Source organism: Typopeltis vanoorti, chromosome 12, assembly GCF_054136105.1.
Source record: "Typopeltis vanoorti isolate ZY-2024b chromosome 12, IOZ_Tvanoo_1.0, whole genome shotgun sequence".
Classification (NCBI taxonomy): domain Eukaryota; kingdom Metazoa; phylum Arthropoda; class Arachnida; order Uropygi; family Thelyphonidae; genus Typopeltis; species Typopeltis vanoorti.
The window spans coordinates 92,354,385-92,381,080 of NC_143560.1; the positions used below are offsets into that span (position 1 = coordinate 92,354,385).

The 26,696-nt window shown below is 34.5% G+C and overlaps 1 protein-coding gene across 1 annotated transcript in view; it reads left to right on the plus strand.

Moving 5' to 3' along the window:
- The window catches only part of LOC150101006 (venom factor-like), a 697,967-nt gene that overhangs the window by 79,042 nt on the left and 592,229 nt on the right, over nt 1-26,696 (plus strand). Inside the window, exons 6-8 of the mRNA XM_090401101.1 lie at nt 5,994-6,036; nt 11,847-11,931; nt 25,577-25,679. Of these exons, the coding sequence (XP_090257227.1) occupies nt 5,994-6,036; nt 11,847-11,931; nt 25,577-25,679 (231 nt within the window). The remainder of the gene's footprint in view (nt 1-5,993; nt 6,037-11,846; nt 11,932-25,576; nt 25,680-26,696) is intronic.

Here is a 26,696-nt window from a genome sequence, read left to right on the forward strand (position 1 = left end):
TCTCCAGGCACCTTGTCATATGCCTTTTCCAGATCTACAAAACTTAAGTACAGATCCTAGTCATATTCCAATGATTTCTCAGCTATTTCATAAAGTGAAACTCTGATCTTGATTACCTCCATTTGGTCTGAACCCAGTTTGTTCTTCTCCAAGTTTTTCTTCCACAGTCTTAATCAATCTTTGTCTCTGTTTTCAAGAATGCTTGCATAGTTCTTTTCTGGAATACTTAATAGAGAAATTCCACTGTAATTCTTACATTCAGCTGTATTCCCGTTTTTTATAGATGGTAAACTATTATCTGGAATCTGACCTTCTGACCAGGTCCTCCGAATAACACAGTGTAGCCGCTGCATGACTTTTATATCTCCATATTTAAGCATTTCTGGTCGAATATCATCTACTCCAGCCACCCTTCTGTATTTCAAGTTTTTGACAGATTTTTCTACCTTAAGTATTGATGTGTACTTCTGTTTACATTTCTCTTGAAAATTTCATACTATATTTCTGTCATTGCTTGTTTTATTTAACAGTCTTTCAAAGTAATTACTCCAGACATCTTGGAGATCCTTATCTTCACTTTTCGTTTATTCCATTATTGATTCCATTTACAGTGTGCTTTCTTCCATTTCTAAGTTTTTTCAATAACTTCGAGAACATTTTGCCAACTTCCTGATATTTATCTTCTTTAATCTTACCAAAGTCTTCCCATGACTTTAGCTACTTTCACACATAGCTTACCTCTCTTACATTTTTCGCTGTATTGTTTTAGAACATTTGCCAACATATTTGTTGGGAACTTTCAGTATGCTTTCTTCTTTTTCAGGACTGATTTTTTTAACTTCTTGTGTCCACATTGCATTCCTATTTTTCTATCCTTGCACACAACTTCACCACATGCCTCCCAAGCTGAATCAATGTATTCTTCAGAGTTTGTCCGGAGACTCCAAGGTTTGTTTCTTGTTTTCAAGCTGTTTTGTTTTTTCTTCGATAATGTTTGTATAATTGAGTCTACAGTTTATTTGTAAACGCTGCTCAACTTTAATTCTTTTTAAAACTTTTTACATACTGTTCTTTTAAATGTGATATTCAGTTTTATCCTACTTAAATTTTAGTGATATTCACTTCCAATTTCAAATCCTCTGTACACTCTTGTATCCTAGCTAGCATGAAGATATCACCATCAACAATATCATAGTCAATGAGGCTTTTTTTATTTCCTGTGTCTTCTTTGCACATGAACTTGTGCACATTTTTAAGTTGGAACATGGTGTTAATAACAACTAGTCCATATTCTGAGCAAAAATCCAACAGATACTTACCACTGTTAATAGCCTTTCCCTTTTCTACAAATTTTCTTAAAACATTTCTGTATGCCTGGTGAGGTTTACTTCCTACTCTCCTGTTTAGATTTTCAACAAGTACCACTTTTTTCATCTTTTCAGTTGCCTTTTCTGGTGATTCGGAAAACTCCTCCACTTCTTCCTTAGGAGAAACTTCTATGGGACCATAGGAACAAATTCATTGTTCATTTTCCAATTTTGAAATTTTCCCACATAACTCTACTCAAAACTGCTTTCCACTCAGTAAATTTATCTTATCTTCATGTTTGGTGTTGAATGCTATCATTATTCCTTCCTTTTCTTGATCCTTATTGTCCGAATATAACATTCATGTACAATATATACAGTAAACCTCGATATAACGGACTAATTCGGGTGAGGGGAGTGTCTGTTACATCCGAAAGTCTGTTATATAATAAAGTAGATTTTCCGAATGCATCGGCCGGCACGCATTAAAACTGCTGCAAAAAGTCATGCCATGCGACAAAAGAACCATTTACAACATGATTGGTGTGATCATGTACTAATCATTCGCTGAATATGTTTTATGAGCGGTGACTCATTTATGTCGGCTAAATTACTACAGTGCTTTTCCAACATATGGTGGCCTATTCACCAAAGTTTGTTAAAAATAACAGGAAATTAATAACAAAAAAATTGTTAATTTAATTATAAGCAAATCTTGGTTAAAAGCATTTTAAAATTAACAGGGTGTTAATTTTCACATGTGACATATGGACCAAAAATATTGTCTGTTAAATCCGAAGTCCATTAAATTGAGGACGTAAAATCGAGGGTTTACTGTATATGCTATTAAGAGATAATTTTTATATCATTAAGTAAATATTTATTTCATCATCATCATCATCATCATCATCATCAAATTCCTGCCATGTACCCTCAAGGGGTGTACAGGATATGACAGTACTACATGAAAAAATTACATCATTACTAACTTCCTATCTACAATTTTCCTCCAAATCAGTCTGTTACTTGTCAAGACTCCAACATTATCAGATCTTATATTTCTATCGTCTAAGGCACTTTGTACCGTATCAATCCACCTATATCTTGGTCTTCCTCTGGGTCGTTTTCCTGCCAACCTGGCAGAGAACACTTATTTTGCTAATCTTTCCTCTCCCATTCTATTTAAGTGACCATACCATCTGAGATTAGCTCTGCTAACGCATTCCTGGATGCTGACAATGTCAAGTTCTTTCCTAATATCCTCATTTTTAATATGATATTGCCATTGATGCCATCTGTTCATGCCTCTAATCTTTCTCAGGACTCTCATATCTGCGGTCTCTAGTCTTTGGTCAAGTGTTTTACTTCTGACCCAGCTCTCAGATCCATAAGTTAAAATTGGTTTGAACACAGTCTTGTATACAGCTAATTTAGTGTTCCAACTAATTTCTTTCTTATTCCATATGAATTTATTCAATTGACTTCCCACGATACCAGCTTTGCTGATTCTGTTGTCTATTTCTATATTTAGTTTCTTCAGTAAAAATATACCATCTTCAGTAAAAATTGTGCCTAAGTAGCTGAAATGTTTTACTTGTTCCACAGGTTCTCCATTCACAACACAGTTGACATTTTCAATGATTCTGCCTATTTTCATTGTCTTTGTCTTTTTATTGCTGACCTTCATACCATATCTATTACAACAGCTATTCAATTTAGTCAGAGAATCTTGCAGACTTGTAGCGGATTTATTTAGAAGTATAACATCATCCGCATAAAGCAAAGAGCTGACATTAACATCTCCAATTTTGATATCATGTTTAATACCACTTTCCTTCATAATGTGATCCATATAGATAATGAATAACAGAGGGGATAATGTACATCCTTGTCTCACACCAGATTTAACATTAAACCATCTTCCTGTACTTCCTTCAATTCTAACTGCTGACTCACAACTCAAATAAAGACTAAGTATTGCTTGATATAATGCCCCATTGACACCATATAACTGCAGCGTATTGAATAGCTTCTCTCTTGGCACCTTGTCATATGCCTTTTCCAAATCGACAAAACTTAAATACAGATCTTTGTTATATTCCCATGCTTTCTCGACTATTTGTCGTAAAGTGAAGATCTGATCCTGACAGCCTCTATTTGGTTTGTTCTTCACCAAGCTTTTCTTCCACAATTCTTCTCAACCGTTTCTCAAGTATACTTGCATAGATCTTGCCAGGAACACTCAGTAGGGAAATACCTCTGTAATTCTCACATTCAGTTTTATTTCCCTTTTTATATATGGGTACTATGAGAGCTCTACTCCAATCATCGGGAATTCGTCCCTCTGTCCAGGCTTTCTGAACTATGCAGTGCAGCCACTGTAAGACTCTTATACCACCATACTTCAGCATTTCTGGTCGAATATCATCTACTCCTGCTGCCTTTCCACATTTCAAGCCTTTGATGGCTTTTTCTACTTCAAGTATGGATATGTATTCCTGACTGCATGCCTGGTCAGTGTTTTTTATCACTGTGCTGTCATCACTGCTTGTTTCATTTAGCAGTTTTTCAAAGTAATTACTCCATACTTCAAGGATATCTTTTTCTCCTGTTTTCATTTCACCTTTATCATCTCTAATTCCTTTTACAGCACTCTTTCCTCCATTCCTAAGCTTCTTCAACAACCTCCAGAATATTTTGCCACCTTCTTGATATTTATTTTCTATATTCTTGCCAAAGTCCTCCCATGACTTTTGTTTAGCTAGTTTTACACACTGTTTAGCTTTCTTACATTTGTCTCTGTATTCTGTAAGAGTAAAAGCTGACTTATTTGCCAGGAACTTTTGATATGCTTTCTTCTTTTCCTTCACTGCCTCTTTAACTTCCTGTGTCCACCAGGGAGTTCTGATTTTTTTATCCTTGCACACAACCTCACCACATGCCTCTCTGGCAGAATCAATCAATGTTTTCTTCAGAGTTTGCCACTGAATCTCCAAGGTTTGATTCCTGTTCTCAAACTCTTTCATTTTCTTTTCAATAATATTTCTGTATTTTAGTCTACAGTTTACATCTGAGAGCTGCTCAACTTTTATTCGCTTTAAAACTTTCTTACATGTTATTCTTTTCAATATGAAATTCAATTTTATCCTGCTCAAGACTAAATAGTGATCACTTCCAATTTCAAATCCTCTGTACACTCTGGTGTCCTGCACCAGGGAGAAAACATCACTATCAACAATAACATAGTCAATGAGACTTTTCTTATTCCTAGCCTCTTCTCTCCATGTGAATTTGTGCACATTTTTATGTTGGAACATGGTGTTAGTAATAACCAGTCCATGTCCTGAGCAGAAATCCAACAGATATTTGCCATTATTATTAGCTTTGCTCTTTTCTCCAAATTTTCCCAAAATATTTTTGTATGTCTCACAATCATTTCCTACTCTACTATTTAGATCCCCAACAAGGACCAACTTTTCATTTTTCATTGTGTCAGTTGCTTTTTCTAAAGCCTCAAAAAATTCCTCCACTTCTACCTTAGTAGAACCTTCTGTGGGACCATAGGCACAAATAAGTCTCATTGTCCAGTTCCCCATTCTCATATTTGCCCACATTACTCTACTTGAGACTGACTGCCATTCAAGAAGATTAGCCTCGTATTTTGTGTTGAATACTATGGCTACTCCTTCTTTTCCTTGATTTATTTCATAACAATTATTTAACCGATATTTATTTCATAACAATTTAAAAATTTTGACATCATATTTTCATCAACATTTTGCCATTATGTTTTGCCTCTAGTTCATTAACTGTCATTCTCTCATCGGTTTGTTTTCTTCCCATATCAGGTGTTATCTTTTTCATCTGGATAACATATCTTAGTGAAGTTTCATTCCATGATTCAGCTGTTTCTTCTTGATATAATTTATTAATTGCTACTGTCTGCATTAAGGTTCTTCTTTCATCAACATCATCCTTTTCACATAATCAGAAAACTTCCTAGGATTTATTTTGGTTAGGTACTCATAATATGATTTTGCCTTTTTTATTATAGTTGTACTTTTCATTTAGCTTCATTATTCTTAAATTCTTGACATCATTTTCCAGAGGGCATTATTCTCTCTCTTCAGATTGTCAATAAATATAGTGTGTATGTATTTTATAAGGTTTTCACAACATTTTCCAGTGTACAATAAATTAAAGATGCCCACAAATTATATTCTTGGTTTAATCCTTTATCCAAGTGTAAGCAAACAAAGTTTGCATGTCAAGTAACTTCACAACTGGACTACTTGTATATAGAGGCTAATGACTTCACATCACTTGCCTTAGTCCCATAATGCAAAGCACATATCCTTACAGACATGTATAATGCTCTGCATTATGGAAAGGGTCACTACCCAGACCCATTTCGACCTTTATTGAGGTCTCATCAGTGGTAGCCAGATCCAGAAGTGATAACTAGGTTGAAGTCATTTTTCCATATACAAGTAATCAAAAGGTGTCACACCTTATTACTAAAATACTGTGGATTAAAGATTTTTCTAATTTAAACAGTTTTCTAATATATCTTATTCTCTCTCTTTTCAGATGGTCAATAAATATAGTATGTTATTCCTTCTTAAAATAAGTTAAACTTCATTTATTGTTTTATCTGAAAAATTAAAAAAAAAATATGTATTTCAGTTTCAGCTAAATTCAACCACACGGTTTGAAGTAAAGGAATATGGTAAGTAATAGCACATTATCTTTGTATTGATATAAATATGTTTCTAATAGAGCTATTTGTATTATTTATATCACAGCAAAAGTAAATTATATATAAGTAGCAGAAACTTAGCTTAACTATTCTGTGTAATGCTTTTTTTTGTTTCATTGTATCCATTGTTAGTCTCACCAAATAGCACATCTATTTGCTTTAAAGCTTCCCTGGATTGGTGTTGGCTCTTTTCTTTCTTCTTCCTCCTCTTGTTCTCAGTGACTTTGTAAAATGAGGGATGAGCATACCAGACCTTACTGAATATGAAGATATGAAGTCACCAGTGAGTGTTTGTGTGGGTTGGTGGAGGAATAAGAAACTTTGTAGTCTTATCTATTTACAACCCTTCCCCCATCCAGTATAAAGTTTTAAGGATGTTAACCATCTGACGATATTAACAGCAAATCCACATATTTATTGGTGATTTTAACAGCCATGGTGTGCACTGAGCATATCAAGAAACCAATGAAGAGGGTGAATATATAGAACTGTGGGCAGAAGATCTTTCCCTTAATTGAATATATAACACAATACTTTTAAAGGAAGAAGGAGGTATCCTTCCATTAAAAGTGAAAGATGCAACCATTGCTCTAACTCTAAATAGTATCAATTTTTCTTATGTGAATTTTACCCATGAAAGGCTTCCAGCTTATAGTACATTAGCATTAGTATAGTGGGTGAGACTCTAGGATTAGATAATCCAGAAATCATGCTATAGAAACCAGTATGAGACCAGCACCACCTTCCCACCTTCCAGTAAGCAGAAGTGGTAGTTGGTAATCTCACATTGGTAGTGAAATTCATCTTTTTCATAAAGACATTCAGAAAACATTCATGCCAGCAGAGGAATTCTAATCCCCAACCTGTTCATTGTTGAGTGATTATTCTAATTATGCAGCTAACCATGTAATTGTGTGAAGAGAATCTTATGGCGAATACCACATTACGCAGCACAGGCCCATCATGGTTCAAATTATGTGAGTATAACACTGAATTTTTGATCTCTGTGAAATCAAAAGACTCATTGTAGTAGGCGTATGCTGTTAAATTCAGGATAAGCAAATGCTGCTTTAAACACATTCACTGTTTCTGTGTATTTCATAACAATCTGAAACACTCTCAGGCATTGCATTCCATTCAGCAGTTACTAACTATGCAAGAATCTTAACTCCTCACTCTCTTGCTCACACTCTCGTTATACAGCTTCTAGATAGCCTCTTGTTTTATGCCATCTTCCTCCATTCTGTGTAAAATCTCCCGTCTCAAACACACAACTTGTTGATACTTATCTGACAGCCATTTGCTTATCCAGTTCTTTAATCTGTTATCTAATACCATCTGTTCTAATTTACTTAACTTGTTATGTGGTAAGTAAATGCCATCTGTTCTATCAAATTCTAAATAAAATAGTAAATTCTATCAAAGATCTTTGCAAAAGCCAAATATACTACTGTATATGCCCCCCCCCCCCCTTTAATAAACCACTGCTGACTACAGAGAATACTGCTATTATCCATCTATTTTTGTTTCTGGATCCTAGTCCAACCTCTCCAACACAACTTCTTCCAAAAAAATCTTGATTTTTTGCATAACATCGAATGCAGTCTGTCAGTACTTTCAAGCAAAGATGCTAATAAACTACGCTTTGAAGTTGCTTCTCTACTCTTTAAAAGCAAATTACCTTCATGTAATTTATCTAGTGCTGAAACCCGTGTGCTGTTTGCATTAAGGTAAAAGAACAATATATCTATTTCAAAAGTAGATAAAGGAAAATGTAATTTATCTAGTGATTTATCATGTAATTTATCATGAATTTATCATGTAATTTATCTAGTGCTGAAACCCGTGTGCTGTTTGCATTAAGGTAAAAGAACAATATATCTATTTCAAAAGTAGATAAAGGAAAACTTGTGGTAATGGATAAGGCTGACTATGAGTGGAAGATAGACTGCTTTTTACAGAGATACCCCTACCTATCAAGACATTAGTTACAACCCTACAAAAACACGAATTAAATAAGCTGCTTGATGAAGTTATTAGTTGGGATCAAAATGCTTTGGACAAGTTGCTCACTCATTTTGGAAGAACTCCTTGTTTATGTGGCCTCCCAAAAATTCATAAAGAAAGTTATCCAATGAGACAATTTCCATCGTGAATTGTATTGACTCTCTCACCTATAGAATTGCTAAATTTCTTTCACGTTTATTACCTGCCCATACTGGACAATCCAGATCATTCATTAAGAATTCCACACATTCTCTTGAGAAAATCCAGGATATTCAAATACAAGAGTGTTGGATTTGCCAGCCAACTCTGACATTCTTTCCCTCTTTACCAACATTCTGATTACTCTTGATTACTGATGATTACTCTCCTGATATTGCGAGGATTTTTGAATTTGTTATAGAATCAGAATATTTCAGCTAGAAAAACAAGATCTATAGACAGGTTGAAGGCACTGCCATGGGTAGCCGTCTGTCTCCATCTTTGGTAGACTATTTTTTGAACCATCTGGAAGATAGATACTTTGTTCTCATCCATTCTTTCCCAACCCTCTCATTGGTTTCATTATGTTGATGATGTTTTTGTTTTTGGCCTCATTCTGAAAATGAACTTACCACTTTCCTACAACGGATCAATAGCCTTTATCTGTGTATTCAATTCAGCATGGAAAAAAAAAGCTACTAGTTTACCATTGTTGGACATCTTTTTTATGCACACATCCTCCGGTAATTTATTATTATTATTAGTAGTAGTAGTAGCAGTAGTAGTAGTATGGGCAACTCCAAGGAGTCCTTAGACTCATCAAGGTAGGCCCTAACATCATGTCAAGAACAACTATTCAACATTCACACGGTATCTATCATACTTCGCCTTGAACTCATTTACAGTCATGGCACCCACAACAGAATCTGACAGCTTATTCCACTCATTCATCACTCTCCAAGTAAAAACCTAGCTCTCTAACACCCTTGCTAACCACACACTTGCCCAGCTTCCATGGATGGCCCCTAGTCCTCCCACCACCAGTCCTATTCTCAAAAATATCTTCTGAATTAATCTTATAGAAACCCTTCAGTAATTTGAATGTCTCAATCATATCACCCCTTTTCTGCCTATCAACCAATTTCTGCAACCCACAAATCTTCGACCTGTTCTCATAAAGTTCATTCCATAGACCTGCTATCATCTTGGTCACTCGCTTCTGGATCCTCTCCACCTCCTCCCCATCAAGAAGAAACCCTGGTGCCCAAATTTGGGCACAGTAGTCTAGGTGGGATCTTATCAAGGCTCGATACAGAGGAACAATAACCTGTTTGTCTCTGCTCGTCAAAGTATATTTTAGCAACCAAGTATTGGGCTGATTTAGCAACTTTTGCAATGTGCCCCCGTAAACTTCATCTCCCTATCCACCAACACTCCCAAATCCCACCTCGTCAATCTCCTGGAGTACAGTTCCACCAATGTGGTATACTGCTGCTAATCTTTTCATCCCAAAATGCATAACCTTACATTTTGCCACATTAAATTGACATCCATTCTCCTTAGCCCAGCCCTCCAAACTATCCAAATCATCCTGCAAAATTTTGACATTCTGTATATTAACTATTGCTCTACCCAACTTTGCATCATCAGCAAACAAATGAAGAGTTCCTCTCAGATCCTTTCCTATATTGTTAATGAACAAATTAAAGGGCAGTGGTCCAAGAACAGAACCCTGCAGCACACCATTAGTCACAGGCTGTCTTTTGGACTCTACTCCTGAATTAACCACTCTCTGATATCTCTCCATGAACCACCCTCCTATACATCTCACCAACCCTATATCTATCCATCCCCCATATGTTGCAGTTTACTGATTAGAATTCCATGTGGTATCCTGTCAAAGGCCTTAGCAAGGTTCAGTAGGATCACTGTAAACCCATTGCCCTTATCCAGTTCAGCCATCACTGTGTTATAAAACTTGAGCAAGTTACTGAGGCATGATCTACCCTTCACAAAGCCATGCTGTCCCCTGTATAGTAGCTCATTTTCATCAATCCATTCCTGTATTTTTCCCTTGACTACTTTCTCCGAGAACTTGACAACGACTCCTGATATGCTGATCGGTCGGTAATTTGCAACAGTAGTCTTGGATATGCAGTGGAACTATTTTCCCCCTCTTTCCACACCTTCAGGACTAAACCAGACCTGAGACTCAGATTAAACAACATGGTGAAGGGCACTAATAATTCTTTAGCTGCTTCACGTAAGACCCGTGCCGGTATACCATCCAGTCTCACAGATGTATTCACATTAAGGTTCTGTAATAGACTATTCACCTCCACTTCATTCATTACAATTCCCGTATAAACTAATCGTTCCTTCATTCTTTCAATGCCACCACCACCTGGATGATATACTCTTGCAAAGTGCTCGCTCAGTAATTCCACTATATCGACTGATTCAGTGACCTCCTTACCATCGGCATTCCTTAAAATCATTCTGCCATGTACAGTTTTTTTTTGCTTGCAGCATATCGAAAGAACTGTTTGGGATTCTCTTTAGCTTGCATAGCTAGTTTCCTTTCATAATCTGTTTTTGCTTTTTTTACCACACTCGTTACCCTTCTGGCCTGGGCTTTATACTGTTCATGTGCCTGCAGGTCACCTTTCTCTTTAAATTCCCTCCACAGTTGTTTCTTTTTTTGCAGCTCAAGCTTAATGGTCGTATTCATCCATTTAACCCCTACTTGTTTTACTATTCGGACCCTAGGTATACAATCAGCCATAACCTCCTGTAAATGCTCCTTGACCATTTTCCATGCTCTATTGACATCCAGCCCTTGTAGTTTTACATGCCGTGGCACTGACCAAAGCAAAGTTAGAAGTAAAACACTTGACCGAAGACTAGAGATGGCAGATATGAGAGTCCAGAGAAAGATTAGAGGCGTGAACAGATGGCATCAATGGCAATATCATATTAAAAACAGGGATATTAGGAAAGAACTTGACATTGTCAGCATCCAGGAATGCATAAGCAGAGTTAATCTCAGGTGGTTTGCTCACTTAAACAGAATGGGAGAGGAAAGATTAGCAAAACAAGTGTTCTCTGCCAGGTTGACAGGAAGAAGACCCAGAGGAAGACCAAGATATAGGTGGATTGATAGAGTAAAAATTGCCTTAGAGATAGAAATATAAGATCTGATAATGTTGGAGTCTTGACAGGTAACAGCTTGATCAGGAGGAAAATTGTAGATAGAAAGTTAGTAATGATGTAATTGCTCATGTGGTACTATCATATGATGTTTAGGACCTCCCTCGATGAGTCTAAGGACTCCTTGGATTTGCCGTAATAATAATAATTTCATTAGATATTAACTACATTTGTCCGTGCGGTTAGACTAATGACTGTGCACTTCGCAACCATATGCCTGGGGAAGGAGTGTCCTAGGTTCGATCTCATCGGTGATGTGAGGAGCTGAAGGATCTTCAGCCAAGTTAGCCGGTCTTGGGTGTGGAAAGTAGGGTTTTTTCCCCAGTTTATCCTTGGGTGTTTCATCCTGCAAAGCAGACAAACCGGCCCTGAGAATTCAACACTACGGACATAGGATACACCGGGGTGTAAGGTTGACGGTTTGAGGTCCAATGATTAATAAACCCTTGATACCGCAAGGTAAAAGAGGGTAAAAGGAAGATGAGATGAGATTAACTACATTTTTGTTTTTTAATGTAGGTTTAAATATGTTTCATATTCACAGTCATATGAAGGTATAATCTAAACATTATTAATCTTTGCAGTTTTGCCAACATTCTCGATAAAAGTAATAGCACCTTCTGTGATATTGCCTGGGCATCAGGAAATAACTGGATCTGTGGAAGCAAAGTAAGTCCTAATAAATTTTAATGATTTTAGAGTACAGAAGTCAGTTTTACTTGTATTATTGTAATTTCTCAATTACAATAATACAAGTAAAACAAGTAATACAAGTTTGACAGTGCTTCATTGGAAGCCCATTCTAGATCTCACTATGACTATCATACATCTTAAATTCATTGAACATTATTATTATATACTCAATCCAGCACTGTATATCAATTGCTCTGTCCTTCATGGAAGAAAAGTCTATTCCTCACCCCTTTGCTGACCACTTACTTTACTTTTTTGGAATGCTTTCATTCGCTTATTAAAACCTTTGTGTTTATTCTGTCTGATCTCACCTGTTTATGTGCTTCTATTATATTTCTTCTTCATTTTTTTCATTGTACAATTCTATAGAATCAGCATTCCCTTAGTCTCTCCTAAGAGTTATTATTATTATTATTATTATTATTATTATTACACCCTCAATGGAGGGTGTAATAATAATAATACACCCTCAATGGAGTTGGCTGACTCATAATGGGAAGTTAATTCAACTGACAACATATTTATCATATAGACTCTTAACACTCCTTGCATTAAAAATACATTCTGATAATGCATTCCATTCACTTACAATTCTCCATGTAAATAATCTACTCCTCATATCCCTATTCACCACACTTTTACATAACTTCCAGGGATGATCTCTGATTCTTCCTCTCTCACCTTTTACTCTTTTTATAATCTTTCTGGACATTGCTTTTGTCAGATACTGCCTTGTGAATTTCGATGCATGGTCAACATCTTTTCTGCTCAGCTCATCTACCCAATGTACTGACTGACTACAGAGCCTCCTGTAATCACCTGCTTTATACTTCTACATATATCCATTTTTATCAGTAACCTTTTCTTGTTTCATCAATTCCCAAACAAGTGTACCTGTACAATTATGTTCTGTTATTATTTGATAATCAGCCTCTGAATTTTTTTGCTCTTTCTGTCTCACTCCTTCAAGTGACTAGGTCTAGTTTAATTATGGCCAATAACTAACAATGATTTTCTCATTTTTTAGTGCCTTTCACAATACAATATTAAAGTAACTCTCTGCTTTGTTTTTGCCTGTTTTATATGTTCTCTTAATTTTAATTTGTATCATTTAATACATTCCTACTGAAATAATGTATGGTATGAATTAATTTCAGAGGTGTAAATGCTACACTTGGTAACATTGAACCGATATCTAGTTTATTATGGTAAAGCAAATACTTAATTGTGATATTCCTAATGAGTTCTGTTGAATTCCATTTGCAATTACTTAGGAGTAATAAAAGATGTAAGAATAAACAATATGAGTATGGGTGCAGATGCAAAACATAAAGCTTACAGCTAAGTATATGATAAGAGATAGTCATAAAAATGGTGTGCTTCATTGTAGTGTGTTAGTATAGTGAAATTGTTCATTATTATGGCATTAAAATTTGGAGACATTGGCTTATAGATATAATTTTTGTTTTTCTACAAAAAGTAGTCTGGTCTAATTGAAGTGAAGATTGAGTTGACATGATAAAATTAGTTCATCTTTTTCTTGTTTCATGCTTTAGCTTGCTGAATCTCCAATACTTGGATGTAGGCAGGCTGTTCATCATTTCTGTGATTATACCAACTGGTCTTTTCACATTTGTTCCAGTCTTTGGCTAGTTTAGGTATTCTCTTTTTGGGTCCATTCTATTAACATGTTGATTCCATTCTAATTTTGTAGTTTTTTAGCCTTCATTTGTGGATTGGAATTGACATCCTTCATAAATCTTTTCATTTTTCACTTTGTCAAATTTTCTTTAATTTGTATGTTGTATTTTTTGTGTTTTCATTATTGTTTCACACATGCATACACCAGTAATGGTCAGACTGCTGATTTATGTATTCTTATTTTTGCTTCTTTTGTCAGATCTTTATTTTTTCATATGAAATTAAACATCCTGATATTTTATTGACCTTCAGGGATTGTTCTAGTTCATAGTGTTATATTTTCACTCTTTGGTTATCCCTTGTATTTAAATTTCATTACTTCTTCCAGGATTTTTCCATTTAATTCTAAATGTTATCACTTAGTTATTACCATTGTTTTTCACTTCTGTGTTGATGTTTGCACATTAAAACTGTTGCATATCTGTTGGAGTTTGAATAATTGCTATTGGAAATCATCTTCATGCAAGTAATGCTACATCATCTGTCATCTATATCAAACCAAATTTAAATTTTCTTTTTTAATTTTTATTTCATTTAGTTTCTGTTTCTTAAATTCAGTTATTATTTCATTCATGGTTATGTTAAATAAACATTGACTTAAAAAATCGCCTTTTCTGATCCCCTTCCTTATAGGGTTTTATTTTTTTATTTTTGTATATGTCTGATCATTTCAATGATTTGTAGTGATAACTTTCTTGATAATAGTACTTTCAGGACATTTTGTAATTTGGTTCTGTGAAAGCCGTCTCTAAGTCATTGAAGCATGTACATATTGGTGTGCCAAAATCTGTTGCATTTTCTGTTATTTGCTTTATAACAAATATGGCATTAGTACATGATCTTTCCTTATGGCAGGGCTTGACTGTGTATGGCTCTTTAACTTTTAGTCTACATGTACGAAAAGCACTTCTCTGTTTAGTTGGTCTGCACATTACAGGTAGAGCACACATACTGCAAAAGTGTCAAAGGTCAATCTTTGTAATGATAGTGAGTATAAAATAGTTAAAACAGGAACAAAATAATATTCATGTGTATGTAGTGTTTGTGATAGGTATGTGAATTCATTCTAAATTACTTGATTTTATAAATAAGTGATATAGTATTATTATTAAACAAGTGAAACAAGGTAACATTAAAATTGCTATCATTTTTAAAATGTCAACTCAAGAGAGAAAGATTGAGCAAGAAAACTGGAAATTTAATGAGGAGTGGACTAAGTTGTATGCATTTGTGACAAATTCTACAAGACTTCCATTTAATATGTAGTGAAAAACTTTCAAACAAGAAAAAACAAACATAGAAAGCCATAGCCATTTTTTGATTATACATGATACATTTAGCAAAACATATTTTTAATATGTTTTGCTAAACGGTGCAAACTTGACTTATTTGCCTGTTTGCTTACTTGGGAAATGGAGTAAAACCAGGTTTAAAATGGCTTGGCATCTTTAACATATATTATACCTAAGGTAAAAAACTTTCTACATCTATCTCTCATCCTGAGATTTTTATTTAATAAGGTCAAAGCACCTTATGGTAACTTGTTTTGGTAAAATACTTATAAGCTCCGTATTACTTAACCTCGGTATTTCTAAGCCTGGCTCCCACTGATGAGATCTCGATAAAGGTCGAAACTGGTCTGGGTAGTGGCCCCTTGCCTTTAATGCATAGCATCATACATCTCCTCAAGGAGATGGGCTTTGCATTAAGGGTAAATATTAAGAATAGTGATCAGAGCTTATTCCACCTTTACCACGAGTTGCCTAGACTTGCACTACTTTGCGGGTCACCTAGACTTGCACTACTATGTGGGTCACCTAGACTTGCACTATGTGCAGTTGCAAACTTGACTTATTTGCCTGTTTACTTACTTGGGAAATGGAGTAAAACCAGGTTTAAAATAGCTTGGCATCTTTAACACATATATATATATATATATTTTTTTTTTAAATTTATAATAATCTCCCACACATTAGTTTCTAAAACCTATAGCACTCCAGTGCCATATGTGGGTAAGTGGTCAAGAAAAAGAAAAGAAGGAATCTGTTGATATGTTTTTGAATAACTGGAGGGAAAAGGAACTGGACTGCAGGAATTTTTTTTTTTTTTGAGGGGGGAGGAATACATGGATTAAAGTTCAGAGTAATATTGCAAAAGTGGACAAAATAGTTCAAAGGATCACTTGATTGTTGAAGAATACACACTGATTTATCTTTATTCTTTCTTTATTTATTTATTATTATTATTTGAAATATAAAATCCCTTCTATGAAACTCCTATGAATGAAGTAAGTCTGGAGGTAGGCCTACATATAAACATGGACAAATCAAAAATGGCATATAGTGGAAACACTCCAGTAAGAAAACAAATCGAAATAAATCAAGAACAGATTGAAATATATAAATATCTAGGACAAATCATTATGAATGACCTGATTATGAAATTTCTGCTAGAATAATAGGATTGAAAGCTTAATCATTATAGAGATATATTTAACAGCAGTTTACCAAACTGCCATTAAATATATCTCTTTATCTATCTTGTTAAAATGGAGATCAAAAACTGGATATCAGAGACTAAGTAGTCCAGCTGTAAGATGGGATAATGAGATAAAAAGATATTATGGGCAAGATCAGACAGAATGGAAGAAGCATGCAGCTGAAAAGCTGTTGATGATCAAACCCCACACTAGGAGGTTACAAGAGCTATGAAATGGAAATGTCATGGTGCCACGGATGGGCAAGTTTGAGATTTATAGAATTAACTACCATTTTTAAATAAATAGCTTTAATAAAATTAAAATTATCTTTTTGTTTTCATCTTTATATTAAGGTCCCAAATGTGTATGCATACATATATACATTCAGAAGTTTATGTGTACATATACAGTATGTTAAAGCATGTAATATTGTACTAAAGTAAGTTACATTTTGTCTTGCCTTGCCTTGTCTGTCTTGCCTTGCCTTGTCTGTCTCTTGTAGTAGGGAAAAAAATTAAACAATCATGCATTAATTATGAGTTCAGTTCAGAAATTAAGACATTATATATTTGACATCCCATCATTAATCTCTTCATTAGTCCTGCAACTTTATATTAATGTCATAATTCACAGCTTAGAATCCTAAAGCCTTGTTAATTGTATTTAGCCTAGAGCAGTGATTGATGACGAACCTTTTTACCCAGGTGTGTCAACATCTTTTTTTTTTAATTGACGTTGTTGATGTGCCACTTGCATACATGCATTATAAATTTAACTACTTAATCATAGATGGTGACTTATACATATCATATTAGGCTATTTATTTAATAGGACATTGATTATACAATCTGTGAATTCATATTATACGATTAATTTAATAAACTGAAATTACTGAAATTAGTTTTTTCATTAGAATACCAATATTTTTCAGCATCCAATGTGTGTCACCTGAAACTCTCAAGTGTGTCAGTGCTGACACACACATGTCATAGGTTTGCCATCACTGGCCTAGAGTATTGTTTGGAGTAGAAAAATTTTGTACAGAATTACTGACAGTGGAAATCTCTTAGGCTTGTTTTTTCTTGTTGATGTTTGATTGTTGTTGTTGTAAACATGTCATAATCCAGATAGTCAATATGATCTTTGTTATTTTAGAGTTTGAGTTTTTGTAGAGCTAGATAAGCCTCAGATTAGTATTCCTGTATTTTAATAATTTAGGCAATCTGAAGGCAGGTGTTGTTGCCAGGTTTGGATGTGGGCTGTCCAAATCTTAGAAAGTTTAAGGCTATCTTTCTTGTCTCCGAGGCCTGTTGTTCCTAGGGGTTGATAAAACAAAAATGGTTTTTGTGTTCTTTTCTAATATCCACTGCGTGAAGTTTCAACTATGTATGGAAGGTTGCAAGCGCATTTGATGTGGTATACACATGGATGTGAGATTTGGGGGTCTTTGAACATGCTGAATAAGTGTTTTAAATTTATTCATGCTTTGATGTTATACTTATGTAAATTTCTCCTATTTTTTTTTTCAATAGACCTTTAATATATGGAATAGCTATATGGCTTTTGGTAAAATCATATTTTTGTTTCTTAAGTACTTCATAATTTTTTTTTTTTTTAAGGTGGAGCTCATCTATTGTAATTCCATTTTGAGTTTCTTTTCACTGGAACAAATTTTTACTATTTTTATTGAGGGTGTTTATTTCCCCTAGTTTCTGTGTTGGTGGTGATTCAGTGTTCATATTGGCTGTTAGGTATAGGTTTGAGATAAACACTGAATGATAAACAGCTAGACTGTAGGTAAGTTATGAGCAATTCTGTTGTTATGAATTGAGTGAGTTTTAGATTTTCAAAAGGCATTTGACAGAAACCACATGACAAGTTGGAATTTAAGTTGCAATGTAGGGATTGGATATCAGATTGCATTGGACAGTTATGCATGGAGGAGCAGTATCATTCAAGATTACAACTTGGGCACAGGGTTCATTAATGGGACCATTGCATTCAATATTTATGTCAGTGATGTCACTGGATTGCAGTGAGATATTTAGTTTGCAAATGATTTGAAGCTTTGGAGAGTTATTAGTAACAGTACTGAAATGCGATCCACAGATTAGATGAATCTGTGAAGTTATACTGGAAGAGGTCAAGGAAATGAAGATCTTGGGGATGATTGTAAATAGAAATTTGAAGTTCAGAGGATATATTGCAAAGGCTGTGAAGACAACATAGAGAATTGCAGCAGTGTTGAGGAGGATGTTGACAGCAGAGATAAAAGAGTAATGGTTCATTTGTGTAAAGACTTCAATCAGACTACATCTAGATTACTTTTCTCAGATCTGATCACTAGGATTTGAAGGGGGAATGAAATACCCTTGGAGAGTATGCAGAGGTGGATAGGAAATGATATCAAGACTGTATAATGTTAGTTATGAGGATATACTGAAGGCATGCAAAGAAGACAAAGGGGGGATGTGATTAAGTTTAACTTGTTGAAAGGTATTTACTAGATTGATTTTTCATATGGCAAAATGACAGAAGGAATTTGACGAAAGGCCATCCTTGTGAGATGCAACAGAAAGTAGTAACAGTGTAAGAAGTAAGTTTTTTTTTTTATGAACAGTGGTAGGAGCATGAAATGTATTGGCTGAGAAGGTATGAATGTGCAAATAGTGAATGAGTTTAAGAAGTGGTACAATTGTGTTGTCTAACTAGTCATGATGACTCCATGCAGATCAGGACTAATAATAAATAATAATGATGAGTATACTTAAGAATGGTAAGGAGTTTTGTTTTTCTACTTCTATCATGAATTGGTGCTTGTATTATTTGTTTAAATGGCTGCAGAAATTCATAAAATGCGCAACATCAAAACCTTTAAATCCCCTATAAAATTAAAACGTTCATTCCATGTGTTCAGTTACTCTTCTCCCTCACATCCAGAAACATACCACATGAAATGGACTTGCAACCTTCTGTACATAGATGAAACTGGACACATGGTAGCTATTAGAAAAGAAGAAAACTCAGATCATGTTTTGAAAGCATGTTGGACCATCATAAAACAACCAATCTATATATTTGTGCAACACACATCTGACCCTGCAACAATGATTGCCCTCAGACTGCCTAGAGTACCAAACTATGGTAGTGCGAATCTGATTCATCCAACTCTACAGACTAAAATAATAAAGATTGTATTTGTGCATTGTAATGTTTGTAAGATGTACTCATTGCAAAAGTTGAAATACTTATGGAAGGAGAGTGTAACTGGAAAGAGAGTCTGTAAGAAATGCTTTGAAAGTGAATGTGGAGAAAACAAATTACGTGATAGTAGAGTAGAGAGCATTGATAGAAGAACAGAAAATATAAATATCAGTGATAATATGATAATACTGAAAGTGTGGTGGCAGAAGTTCAGGAGAATGTAGAAGACCTTCACATGTAGTCCTTCACAGGACAAAGTGTGAGATTGAAAGAGTGCAGAAATAGCAAGAGATCAATCCAACTGAAAACAGAAAAAAACAAGATGTCTGAAGCTAAAGAGAAAATTATAAGAATAAATGAGAGAAAGAGCTTAAGCATATAATTTTTTATGGTGATTCTACGATAAGGGGAGTACTTCATGAGTGCTACAAAATCTTGTTTCCCTGCTGTGAAAATTAATATTAGAAGAGAGCTTTGTTCACTGAGAGTGTGGTAGCACAAAAGTCAGCAAAATTAAAGCAATTAGGGAAGACAGATGAGAGTGTGTGTGTGAAGGCACCCATCAAGTGAATGAGTGTGAATGAACAAAAAATGCAGAATCTAGGTGGTCAGGCAACAGTATTTAATGGAATAGTCAATTCAGGATGTAAAGGTGGTTGGAAGCGTAAGGGGATATTATTTCTGATATTTCTAGCATTAGTTTTTATATACTAATGCTAGAAATATCAGAAATAAGAATTGAGAGTTTTTGGCATTGGTTAGTACAACCTTACCAAAAATTATAGGCATTAGTGAGACTTGGCTAACAGCAGATGACATAGTTACAGGGATAGAATATGATGGATTTAGTATTTTCAGGGAGGATAGAGTAGACTGCACAGTGGATGGGCTATGGCTGATTATAACAGATGAATTGCAGCCAACAAGATTATGATTTAGTCAGACAGGTGACAGTTCTATTCAGTCAGTCTGGTATGAGATTGAGGCCAATAGGACAAAGTATAAAATGGGTTGCTGCTATACGCCAGTGAGTGCAAGAATGATGTGAAAAACATGCATTAGCAGAAATAGATTCAGAGATAGATTGGAAGTTAGAAAGATCACATGCCAAGTAGAAAATGGAATTTATACGCTGACTGAGAGATTATTACTTGAAGCAAAATGTTATGTAGGGCACTCGGGGTATGAGAGTGTTGGATCTTATTATAGGTTCAGAAGACCTGTCCATAACTACAGTGGCTACATACCTCCAATTGGGGAAAGTGATTATGTGGTCCTGACTTGAGAGGTAGCAAAATATGTTGAAATTCCAGTTAAGAAAGGGTATATGTAGAATTATAAGGCAGGTAATTATGATATACTTAAGAGGCTTGAAACAGTACCATGGCATAAAGTTCTGCAAGGGAAGGATATTCACAGTGCATGGGGAATAGTCAGGGGATATTAGGAGGAATTGTTATCTCATTGTATACCCAAGCTCAGGAGGGTAAATCATGGAGGAGTTAGATGGGTGAGCAGTATCAGTAAGCATGAACTGAAAAAAAAAAAAAAAAAAAAAAAAGGAAGAAAATTTTGTAGAAGATATATAAGGCAAAAGGTGAACAGCTAACTCATGAACAATACAGGGATCAGGCAAGAAAGGTAATTGGCATCGTAAGGAAGGAAAATCAGATTATTAGACGAAATTAGCTGAATAGTCATAAGGAAATCCTAGAGTTTTTTTATTATATGGGAAGAAGGAAGAATGACTATGGAAGGATAACTTTAATGAGTGCAAATAGTAGAGAGGTAACAGAGGCAGGTGAAATTGTTGAGCTACTCAGTGATCATTTTGAGGGTATATCATCCAAATGAAGATATTGTTATGACTGAAGTGACAGTGGTTGATGCGATTGATGAATTTGAACAGAGGTTGATGAATTGGAGGTACTTAGGATATTTTAGAATCTGAATGCAAGAATCTGTGGGGTTGGATGGGATATCAGCTTGCATTTTAAGAGAATGTACAAGGGAACTGGCAATGCCTTTGGCTAGGCTGTTTAACTTAAGTCTCATTCTGGCAGAGTCCCAAGAGAGTAGAAGGCAGGCAAAATAATTCCTTTGCATAAAGGAGTATCTCAGTCTGTGGTGATAAATTATAGACCAATCAGTATCTCAGGCATGGTCATAAAAGTACTGAAGAGTTGGTCTGAAACAGAGAATTCAGGAATGGGTAGATAATAATTTGATACTGTTATGAAGGGCAAGATGGCTTTTTGAAGGGTCTGTTATGCATTAGTAATCTACTAACTTTTTATAATAGTGACAAGCTGAGTTGGATAAAGGGAATGGCTACATGATGATACTGCTGGATTTTGCAATGGTATTTGACAGAATGCCACATGGAACTCTATTATGCAAACTGCAACTAATGGGGATGGATGTGAAACTGGTGATATGGATAAAAGAGTGGCTGATGGATAGATACCAAAAGGTATCTGGAGGAGCAAAATCCAGAAGATGATTGGTGACTAGTGGCATGCCACAGGACTCTGTGCTTGGACCACTGCTGTTTAATTTGTACATAAATGAAATAATTTGAAAGGAGATAATCAGTTGTTTACTAGTGATGCAAAGTTGAGTAGGATAATAATTAATCAAGGTAATGTAGAATGCTTGCAGGATGATTTGAATATGCTCACAGTATGGGCAAAACACAGTCAATGTTCAATTTAATGTGGAAAATTGTCAAGTTGTGCATTTTGTGATACAATACAAGTTATACCACATTGAAGGAATTGTATTCCAGAAAATTGAAGCCAGGAATTTGTTGGGGGAGGGGTAGTAGTAGTAGTAGGTAGAGAGTTGAAGTTTAGAGGGTATATTGCTAAAGTAGCCAGGGTAGCTCACAGGATTACTTGGTTATTAAAGAACACACTAACAAGCAGAAATAAGGGAGTGATCAGTCATTCCTCTTTATAAAACCTTAATATGACCATGTCTGGTTTACTTTGCTCAGGTCTGATCACCTTAGTTTCTTGTGAATGAGGAAGTAGCAGAGAGGATCCACAGGCAAATAAAGAAGATGATGAGTGGTCTGTGAAATACTACCTTATGAGGAGAAAGTGAGAGTTTGTGGATTGCAAAAGTTGGTTGATAGGGAAAAAAAGAGGTATATGATAAAAACATTTAATTTACTTAAATAATTTTTATGATTGATGCAGGGGAAATGTTTCAGCACTTGGCTAGAGAGAGCAGAACAACAGGTCATCCCTAGAAATTGGGTAAGGGTGTGTTTAGCAAGAGCGTAAGGACTAGATTTTTTGCTTGGAGAGTGGTGAATGAATAGAATGGGTTGCCTGAGTCAGTTGTGTGCTTTGTCTGTTTATGGTTTCAAGGAGAGGTAGGAAAGATATTTTATTGATAGTTTTGATCTCTCATGATGAGTCATAGGACTCTGTTTAGATTATCTCTATAAAGAAATTTTTACACTCCGAGTGTTTATTATTACACAAGGGTTCAATTCCGATTGGTGCAATGACTTTTAACTATTTCTTTTAGAATCTGGAAAATCACTGACTTGAGACCAAATAAAAAATATATACATTTAATGAAACTAAAACATTATATACATTTAAATAATATTACATAAATAACTACAAAAATTAACTGGATCCAAGGCATTCTAAATTAAATCTACACTTCAGAGATTTTCTTATCCAAAATATTAAAATATTCATCCTCTGACTCATTCTGTTATTGGACTGTTTGACATATACTTAATCATATTTACCGGACTAAACACCTAGTTTTCACAATAACAAAATGTTCAAAAGTGTCAGTTTCTTTGTTAGGCCTTTTCTGAAAATATAAAATTTTCTTCTTCCTTTCCGTGGGATCCTTTTTTATCTTCTTTATGTAGCACAATATTATTTCTCCTGTCTCACTGAAGTATAAATATTCTTACCTCTTGTAGTTCTATTTTATGCACAGTTTACTATTTTGTACCAGAGAAAGAAGTTTTTCCTACTACTTCATAAACAGCAGATCTAAGTAGTGCTCTTCATGCTAAGCCACTTTACAGTTTCAAATTTCACCAGTTGCTTTTTCCATAGTAATCCAGTGTCTTTAAGACAGAAGATGAAACCTTCCAATCAGCGTTTCCTTAAACATTCAATTAGAACATTGACTGCAGTATCTTCTTTTATTTATTAAATACTTGTTAACAGTCTCATAAAGACTCATAGTTCTATGATTCCTTTTCAGAATCTTCTATTAATATTGTCACGTTGGCTGACACGTCTCGTTAGAAACAAGAGAATGTCTTGTTGCTAATGAGACAAAACACAACAAATATTTCAATATGTGACAATTTTAAATTACAATATAAAAACTCAAATTATTACCAAATTATCAGATTCTAGTAAGTACATCAATTTCAAATGGTTTATATTTCATTTTGACAAGAATAATATCATGTAAAACACTTAAAAACTTCCTAAGAACAAAATTTCTCCGGTCTGTGTTCTTAAACTTCCATTAGCTCTCCTTTTTTTTTTTTCGTTACCATGATACTGAACGCTCTGTCTGTCAGCTGTCAATCACCCATCAAACTCCTTGGCGAGCCTGCACACCCCACGTAAATGGCAAGTGTGAAGTTACGTATAGTGACAAATATTTCAACATGTGACAATTTTAAATTACAATAAAAAAAACTCAAATTATTACCAAATTATCAGATTCTAGTAAGTCCATCGATTTCAAATGGTTTACATTTCATTTTGACAAGAATAATATCAATAATGGGCACATTACAAGTGTTGATGTATGTGTTATGAAATAATTGTTAACAAAATGTTATAAAGTTAAAGTTAACATTTTGTTAACAAAATTGTTAACAAAATGTTATGAGCTAATAACATGTTGTTAACAAATCTAGTTCACAATTCTCAGGATTATTCCTTCCATACAAAATATGGAAGGAATACCCTCGTCATTACAACCATCTGAATCTTTTGCCTTAGTGCATGCGTCCAAGATTGCTTACCTAGTTTCCCCGACTACCTACATTCACCCTTTCATTGAGCAACAGTTATTTTTCAAGCACGTAATGCAAGTACAAATCCTTTTTAACATAAAAACATTTCATACCTCAATACTACACATTTCTTCTCCCATTCCATCTGTACTTTATATCATTAGCAATTACAGCTAATAATTTGAGGCATGTTATAACAAACTCATGTTATATCATGACAAGAAACTAATGGTCTTTACTGTTTTGTTCTTCTTTTTTTTGTTTCATTCAACAACTTTTTTCATATCTTCTCTCATGCTATGTTTATCTCTTTTCAAGTTTGTTCCTAGTAATGCAATCACATATTCCACTTGTTCTGTCTACTTGTATATAGCTCAGTTACATCATAAATCTTTGCTTCTGGAAACATTTTCATTGTTTGCTCATCTAGCACAAACCCCTAATCATAGGATCACCATATATGACAATATCCTTTTTCATTCTTTTCTCTTCTTTGCACCTTACTTTTTTTTCTTCTTTTATATTTTGTTTCATTTCTTAGCTATCCTAATATTTATTAAAAACAGTTTTTTCAGTTATTTTAACTCCTGATTTGCATTATAAAGCACTTATCAAAGCCACAAGATTTCAGTCATCAAAATGTGCTCCTCTGTTTTTCCCTTCTACTGCTTCTGTGTTACCTATCTCTCTCTCAATTAGAACTGCTTCATTATTCTCCAACATTTTCCGTTATCACTTGGATTTTGATCACTTTGGCTTATTCTCTCATTCTTATCTATGCTTTCTGCAACACTTTCATTTTCACACCTATTGTTGGTAATGCCCAACTTTGTTTTCACTTTTGATATCGCTCACACCACAGCACCTTTTGAAACACTCCTTTCAAGTTCACTCATTATTCTCACTTTTAAACTACAAACAATATTCACAGCATTCACTCTAGATGATTAGTATGTTTTACCCACATGCTTTATCTCAAAATCTCATGTTGAACTCCTTAAACAAAGATTTTAGGTGCCATTGTTCTGGCACAAGATAATAATATTCATACAATCTATGGAGATATATAAGATACCAGCAGAGAACATTGAACCATTGGACAAAATTGCGATTTTGACTCTGAGCGCTGAGAACATAATTTGAAATTAATTTTTAATTTTTCATTACAGTTTGTTTCAGAAGTTTGTGTTTCACTTTTGATCATATAATGTTCTTTATAGATATGTTTATGGGAAGCCTGTGATGGGAACAGTGTCATTTCGATTTGGGGTGATGGATCAAGGTGGAAATGTAGTATATGTTGGCATTACAGAAGACAAACAGGTAAAATATCTTTCTAGTTAAATTCTGTTCTTTATTTTGTTTCTTTGTTTGTTCATATTATGTATCCACTATCTATATATTATTTTAGATGAACACGTGTGCATGTGCCCCCCCCCACTCAAAAACAATAACAGTGAATAAAATTCTATAAATGTCACTTTGCATAACAATATCCATATAACAGTTTTATTCTGACTAAATGTATATGTTGATGACATTTGGTATTTCCATTTCCTTTAAGTAATCAGATTAAATATTGGTTTGAATCAGATCAGTACATAAACATAAATCTATATTGCACATATTCTTACAAAAATATAATAACTGGAATTGTCCTTCTAGAAAAAAATTAATTTTCTTTTTTTTGTGAAAGGTCTATGGAAAGTTAAAATATTTTGCATAACTCTGTGTGTGGTTATTGTAGTTGTATTGCATTGTAATTGTCAGATAAAACAGCTGCACTAAGCTATATGCCTATTTATGACACCTGTGCCATTTATTATTATCATCATCTGGAAATCTCCATAGAGTTTTAAGACTCATTATCTGTACTGCCCTTGAGAAGGAGACCAAAGTAATAAATAACATGATAACTGAACTGTATGAAGCAAAATGTGCAATTCATGAGTAGATAGAGTGAATTTAATAGGAAGCCGGAATGGTTTAAAATAGATGGGTTGCATTTGAATTTGGTATTGGATATTTGGAGCAACTGCTTTTTAATAAGAAAAAGAATGACAAAGGCAGGATAAAGACATTGTGGCTATTGCTGATAACTGATTCATTTTTCTGGATTACTGTTTTATTTTATGAGTGTTTGTTTTTGTTTGCTTGTAAGGATCATTTGCTTGTTTGTGTGGTTCTAAGAGTTACTTTTTAGGAAATGGTTTGAGGGTAAGTTCCAGAAATGTGCAAGAGTAAGAAGACAGCAGAGAGTTGAATGATGAGAAATTTAAGTTGAAACACAAGAAAATGCAAATGAATGTTGGTGATTCTGTCATTGAAAGTAAAGTGTTG